General features: G+C 33.1%; 2 protein-coding genes and 1 long non-coding RNA gene across 3 annotated transcripts; all 3 read left to right on the top strand.

Moving 5' to 3' along the window:
* The first annotated feature begins 780 nt into the window (after positions 1-780).
* On the top strand, positions 781-3,476 carry LOC115965185 (probably inactive leucine-rich repeat receptor-like protein kinase At5g48380). Its single transcript, XM_031084369.1, has 2 exons — positions 781-1,659; positions 2,809-3,476. Exon 1 carries the CDS (start codon positions 781-783, stop codon positions 1,441-1,443), a length of 663 nt encoding a protein of 220 aa, XP_030940229.1. The 3' UTR covers positions 1,444-1,659; positions 2,809-3,476.
* On the top strand, positions 1,564-3,795 carry LOC115965184 (probably inactive leucine-rich repeat receptor-like protein kinase At5g48380). Its single transcript, XM_031084368.1, has 2 exons — positions 1,564-1,659; positions 2,809-3,795. Exons 1-2 carry the CDS (start codon positions 1,564-1,566, stop codon positions 3,793-3,795), a joined length of 1,083 nt encoding a protein of 360 aa, XP_030940228.1.
* A 1,044-nt stretch (positions 3,796-4,839) lies between these two features.
* On the top strand, positions 4,840-7,211 carry LOC115965921. Its single transcript, XR_004086223.1, has 3 exons — positions 4,840-5,060; positions 5,964-6,030; positions 6,921-7,211. It is a non-coding gene; the product is annotated as an uncharacterized LOC115965921 (long non-coding RNA).
* Positions 7,212-7,326: the final 115 nt, after the last annotated feature.

The raw sequence follows: 7,326 nt of genomic DNA, 5'->3' as shown, positions 1-7,326 counted from the left end.
TGTATTTTTTAATTGAAAAATTATGTTGTTTTGAGCTTATGTGACATTTAACAACCACTCTATTTATGGATGTTAATGAAATAATCATATTTAAATGATAAATATTATCCCATACTCCATTTTTCACACACTTGTACACAATATCCACAATTGCATGCGGTGATATACAAATTTTAAAAACACAAGAATGTGGTATACATATTTAAAGTTCATGTGTATGGAAGATGTGAAATAAGTTGTGAGAGAATCACTCCCTATATTAAAAATTCTTGAAAACGTACGTTATGAACTAAAATCTAAAATTTAATACTTTTAGGGCCAAAAGCACAACCATCCAAATTTAAAAATAAATATATATAAAAAAAAAGGGGTTGCCTGACATGTATCGTTCGCAGAAATTACAAGGAACCAACCGTCCTTTTTTCTGTCTTGGCTTAAACTCAATGACTTCGCTTTGCAAGCTTTAAATTTTATACTAGCGCTCTTCACGGGGTATGGCCACATGACTTGGAAAATTACAGGTTGCTTTACAATAGGGCCATTCTTTTTACCCTATTTATTGGTTGTGAAATTTCGTGTGTAATATACTAATATGTTGCCACTCTTAACATATTGTGATACACAGCCAAGTCTTCCAAAACAGTTAATATGTTATTTGAAGATTCAAGAACTAATGAAATGTGTTGTAACTCTAGATTTCGTTTCTATCTTTCTATTTCTAATTAGTTACATATATGGCTTTCTAGTTCTCTCTTTTCTTGCTAAGCACTCACAAAGCGAATGACTCTTAATGCCAGAGTATTCGCAGCTCTTTTTCACATATTTACTTGCTTATTTCTAGATATTCTTGAAATAAGCAATGGCGTACAGAGTGATATCGACTGCTTGAAGTCAATTAAACATTCGCTTGAAGACCCATACGGCTACCTTAATACTTCATGGAACTTCAATAACAATACCGAAGGTTTCATCTGCAAATTTACTGGGGTCGAATGCTGGCACCCCGATGAGAATAAGGTCTTAAATCTCAGACTAAGCGACATGGGGCTCATGGGCCGGTTCCCTCGGGGCATTAAAAACTGCACAAGTCTAACAGGGTTAGACCTTTCCAATAATGAGCTTTCTGGACCCCTCCCATTTGACATAGCAGAGTTAGTCCCCTCTGTCACGACTCTCAACCTCTCCAGCAACAAATTTTCTGGCGAAATTCCAATGAGCTTATCCAATTGCACTTATCTAAATGTCCTTATACTTGACCACAATCATCTAACTGGTGAAATCCCTCCGGAATTAGGCCACCTCGTTCGTTTGAAACAATTCAATGTTTCTAACAATATGTTGTCAGGGGTTGTCCCTTACTTTGGTCCCAATACCTCTATTACAGCCGATAGCTTTGTTAACAACTCGAAACTTTGTGGAGCGCCTTATTTGGAACCCTGTTGAACTCCAAAGCAAAGAAGGAAGTTCGATTTTTCATTCAAAGGTGGGTTTCAAGTTGGTTACGCGGTTTCTGCAGTTTCAGTAATAACTATTTTTATGTTCCGTTCCCATTATGTGGCTTGCATGAACTACAAGCAAAGTAGTAAGAACGAGAATGAAGAAGCTGATCAAGTTAACCAACTGCCAACTGAAGGGCTCTTGCTTAAAGGGAGCAAAAAGGTACTCTCTAGCCACTACGAAAATTAAGAAATTAACTTCTTTCAATTCTTTGATTTTAAATTTTTTCGGAAAAATATAGGTGGTTTCACCTTAAAACATAGGAAGGTGCATCACTTAATCCCTTCTATGATTCTTTACCCTTATAAAAAAATTTGTGACCACCCTAAAAAAGTTTAAGCTGACCACAAATCTTTAAGGGCCTAAGGCTATAACTCCACTGAATTTTTTATTTTTTTATTGGATGTAAATTTTGATGAATTCATCATTAAATTATATTTTCTTCTTATATTCTTCATACTTGCAAAATTTCAAGAAGATAAAAAATTAATAGTTATGTCACTAATCAATTGTTTAAATTTTGAATTTTTGTAGTCTAAAATTATACATAAACAATAAGTTTATGGATCGAATTGTAAATTACATCTGATTGACATGAAATTTGACGTGTATTTTAAGAACAAAAAGAACATGCAATTCAACGATTAGATTTTTAAAATATGTAGTTATGTTAATTTGTTTAGTGAGAGTTGTAGTCTTAGGCTACAATTACGTTTGTAACTAAACTTTGTCCTTAAATTTTGGTCCTCTTAATAGAATATTAAGCCGTTACAAACAAAATGAAAACGTCTAGGAAAAATTTTATTGAATTAAAATTTTGAAAAAGATATAGCTTATAGCATCGATGATGAGAATATCATACTATGATTTCAAAATAAGAAAATTGTAGGACTTTACATGTGTGTGTGTGTGTGTCAATATATGAAGTTCTCTTTTTATTAGATTTTGCATAATTTAAATTTTTTAGTAGCCACCTTGAAAAAAAAAATTCTTAGAACTGCTACTCCTTTTTTTTTTTTTTTTTTTTTTTTTTTTTTTTTGATGGGCTTAGAACTGCTACTATCTATAGGTTTTGAGTCTAACACCTCATTTTGTACTGTTTTATAAGAAAATAATATGGAAAGTTGTGATCATATGTGGAACTTAGTGTTTGTTCTCACGAATGTATAGCACGTTACACAAAATGGTAGGTGAAATAATGATCAAAATAATGCAATCATATAGCCCCTTAAAAAGAAACATCCATGTGATAAATTTGGTTGTAATTTCAAATTAGTACTAATTCATAGTGGCAAATTATTTGATCCACAGAATTCTCAGCTGGAGGGAATGGCTATTAGAATGAACTTTACAGAACTTAGAGAGGCAACTAACAATTTCTGCACAGGCAATGTGATTGGGTTGGGAAAGATCGGGGTGATGTACAAGGCAATCCTTCCAAATGGTTCACCCCTTGCAGTTAAGAGGTTACATGGTTGTCAATCATTTGACAAACAATTCATATGTGAGTTATTGGCTCTGGGCAAATGGAGGCACAATAACATAGTTCCCCTCTTGGGATTCTGCAAAGAGAGGAAAGAAAAGCTCCTAGTGTACCAATATATATCGAATGGCAATCTTTATGATTGGCTACATGCAAAGGAAGGCAACAATAGGATCTTGGAATGGTCTTTGAGGATTCAAATTGCAATTGGGGTAGCAAGAGGCTTGGCATGGCTTCACCACAAGTGGGATTTTCGAGTAGTACATCTTAACTTGAGTTCAAACTCTATTTTACTTGATAATAATTTTGTGCCTAAGATATCAAATTTTGGAGGGGCAAAAATATCAAGTTCTAAAGGAATAATGTTTATTGATTCAAATGACACTCACTCAAGTAATAGCTCTTTTGTAGACTTTGGGGTTTGGGATTTGGGTTTTGTTAAAAAGGATGTGTATGACTTTGGAATTCTGCTTTTGGAGCTAATTATAGGAAAGGAACATATTCAAATCAACAATTATTCGAACAAATCAAATGGGAGTTTGGTTGATTGGATTACTCATCTTTTCACTTCTTCGTCTGATCTCTACAATGTCATTGATAAATCTCTGATTGGTAGAGGATTTGATGGTGAAATCTTTGAATTCCTTAGAATTGCATGTACATGTCTTAACCCTTTTCCAAGTAAAAGGCCTACAATGTTTGAATTGTACAATACAATAAGTACTCTTGGGGAGAGGTACGGTGTTACAAATGACTCTGAGATCTTGAGGCAATCGGAAATTGCAACAGCAAGTACCTCAAATGAAATTGTTTAGGTAGAAATTAGGTTGTCCAATTGATGCATGACATACAAAGTTGTATCTTTTCCCCTGAGAAATATATGTAGACAAATTTTCTTTTGGGTTATGTTTGCTTGCTATTATCTGTTTGTCATTCACTTTTTTTCCCTCATTTTCCCTATGACTAAAACATAAAGTTCAATATTTATGTGAATGCATTGTCCATTCAAAAGAAAAATTATCCATGCTTATCCGTCTCAATTATTCTAGTCATATAAGGCACCACAAAAGATACCGCTATCACTAGACTATTAGTTGAACCTTGAGCCCCATACCTCCTAATGTTCTGTTGGTGGACAAATTGTATGGCTGTTGTTAGGAAGGGTCTTTTATTTTATAACCAATACAAAACAGTCAACCAATGTGTCTGATATAGAGATACCTCTCGCTTGGTACATTTACATAGGGATGGCTATTTATACAACTTTTTGTTAGGCTGTAACAATTGATAACATGATTTTCCAAAAAACCAACAAACTTGACACTTGTGGATGGAGTCATTATACCCCTACGCTAGTTTATCCTTTTTGTCAAGCAAATAGTTCTAATAATTCTAATAGGTTAACCACTCCATGCATTCTATCCAATCAAGAAAGGTTTGTGTGTATTTAATCAAGAAGCAGGCTAGTATTGAATGTGTGCTTTTATTAATTGACCAGTGACCACTTCTCTGGTTGACCCTAACTAAAATGATCAGTGGCACAAATTTGTAGATATCCTGTAAACATTGTAACACCCCAACCTAATTTCATAATTAATTTATGGGTTTATATGCATGTTATTATCTTAATTACTTTTAAGTGCATGAAGCTTTGATATTGTGATATTATAGAACATATATGCTCCTTTAATGTGATGGATATAACTTTATAAAGGTAAGGATATATATATTTGTGTGTGTAAAGTGATATTATTTTTGTAGAAAAGTGTGAGTGTGAATGCATGAAAGTTGAAAAGTGGGTGTGATTTTTCTTTCCCTAGCCTTACATGTATTCCACCCCAAAAGTCCTCTTCTCTTATCTCCTTTTGCTGCCCCAAAAGTCTTCTCCCTTACCTTATTTTCTTGGCTGCATCAGATCAAAAAGTCCAGCCCCTCTTTCCCTGCTCTTTTCCTTGTTCTTTGTTTCTTTCTTCTCCCCTTCTTACACGGCAGCACTCCCTCTCTCACCAAAACAAAATATCCCTCTCTAAAGAAGAAATTAAAGGGTTAACACTAAAATTTCAGCTTCAAATTGTTGGGGGTAAGTAATCAAAACTTCATTTGTTTATTTCTACTTCTTTATCCTCTACCCTGATTTTAGAGGCTGAACTATGATTCTGTTTTAGTGATTTGAAATTTTGATGATATTGTGATCAATTGAATGCTTATTAACATATTTTAATATGTATACTATAGCTATAAAAATACCCAAATGAAATTAAGACCTATTGCTTTTTGTTGATGATTTTGTAAGAATGTGTACTGAAGCTGTCTCTGTGACAGATTTAATGTTTACAACAAGAAAAATATGTATTAATTCATATTTCGTGAATTAGGATGCTAGGAGTAGTTTTTATGAATTATAAGACACACATGGTTGTTATAGAAGTGGTCTCACAGCATTTGGATGGACATAAAAATAATGGTTTAATTTGTAAGTTGCAAGAAATTCTGTCAGGACAGATTTGAGTATACTATCTTGTGTGATTTTTAGTAAATGATGGGTTTATGCTTTGACTCCGAAATTTTTATGGTATATACTGGACATACAGGGGAGTAGTTCTGTAAAAATTCATGACAATTGAGTGTGTGTGTGGACAGCCCATTTGTATTTTACAAATGGAGCATACGCTGCTGAAATGAGCAGTGAACAACATATGCTACACCTGACTTTGTGAATTTAATTCTCAAGTTAGGGTGAATATTTTGAGCTATAATTTAATACGCTCATCCTTTGGTATGTTTGGAGCATATATAAATTTTATGAATTGGTTTCTCTATGGTTTGGGTGCAAAATGTGTTCGATGATTTTATCATGTGCTTTGGGGAACTTTATGTGATGAGAATTAAGATTTTCTTGAGTTTGAGAGCTAGGTTGTGATTGAAGTATAAGTTTATATATGAGGAAGAGTTTATTCGTAATAAGTTTCGGTTTTTCATTTAGGTGGCGAGAACGATAACACGGACACTTGAGCTCCTCTTGTACAATCTCTCGCGCCTTCTGTTTTCAGGTAAGGGACTTATGACATGTGCTTTTGATAAGTATAAAAATTGTTTAGAAAAGTTACTATGCATTAAAGCTTTTAATTAGAGATATTACATATATGCATGATTTAAGTAAAATATGTGTTCGTGAGTTGTTCAATCTTATATACATAATAATTTTAGCATATTAATGCTATTATTTGTATCACAAATATAATATTTAAGAATAAAGTGGATATACTACTGTTGTGAAACATTTATGTAAAAGCAAAGTTATCAAAAAAATATAGTTTTCAGTAATTCCATTGTTATGATCTGAACTCAGCCAATAGGGGTTATAGTACTGGCATTTCCATGGAGATTCTGATTGGCCATTAAAAGTGGGACTGGCTCTACTGTACCCGCCCTTGTTGGTAACAGTCAACTTGTAGAGGATGTCAACCTACCCCCATGGTTGAAAATATGTATTATGATATGATTCTGAAATTACTTGACATTGTGGGGAATGTTGGATGCCTAGCACTCTATGCTGGAAGCCTTCTAAAGTAGTGATAGACTTACAGTTGGATTAACTAATATGTATTATAAATGAGGTATAAAGCTATTTGGAAATTATAAGAAAAGTATGATGATAAGAAAGGTATATTGAATGTGTTATAAGTCGAATAAGAAGTTATGATAAAGTATTTGATAGTCTGTTCAAAGATAAGATTACTGAATTATATTTCTTTACTATATGAAAGGAAAATGAAGTATTCTCATCTAAAAGCTCTTAAGTTATTTTTAAGAACAATATGAACAGTATGAAGGCTATTTTATCAAATCTGGCATATCCATAAACTATTTGATTTACATTCATTCTTCATGGAGCTTTAAAACCTTACTGGGCTTCGTAGCTCATTCTATTATATTTCAGTGCACAGGTTTTCTTGGAAGCAGCGAGAGTATTAGAGGTGCCTGATTCTGTGTTTTCTTGTTTGTTAGAATGTAGAGTTTTGTCTTATAGCAGTTAGCTTTTTTGTTATATAAGAGGAATCAAGATGTACTTGATCCTTTGAATACAGATGTAATTCGGTACCTTAGGTTTGTAATAAGAGTTTTGCTAAACATTTAGTTATGTAATATTTACACGAATACCTTAAGTTTCAGCCAGGTGGTATTTTTCCAAGTTCGAAGGAAATGAAATTTCAAGGTTGCCATCATTTTTATATATATTGGCTTTTATGCAAGAAAATTAGTAGGAATTCAAGAAAGAATTCTTGATAAGTACCTTCAATTTAGGTTGGTTTATGTTAATGTTGAGGTAAATTTGATATTAACAT

This window comes from Quercus lobata, chromosome 10 (assembly GCF_001633185.2).
Source record: "Quercus lobata isolate SW786 chromosome 10, ValleyOak3.0 Primary Assembly, whole genome shotgun sequence".
NCBI classification, from domain to species: Eukaryota; Viridiplantae; Streptophyta; class Magnoliopsida; order Fagales; family Fagaceae; genus Quercus; species Quercus lobata.
The sequence above is the reverse complement of the archived record's forward strand: the minus strand, read 5'-3'. Positions and strand labels throughout refer to the sequence as shown.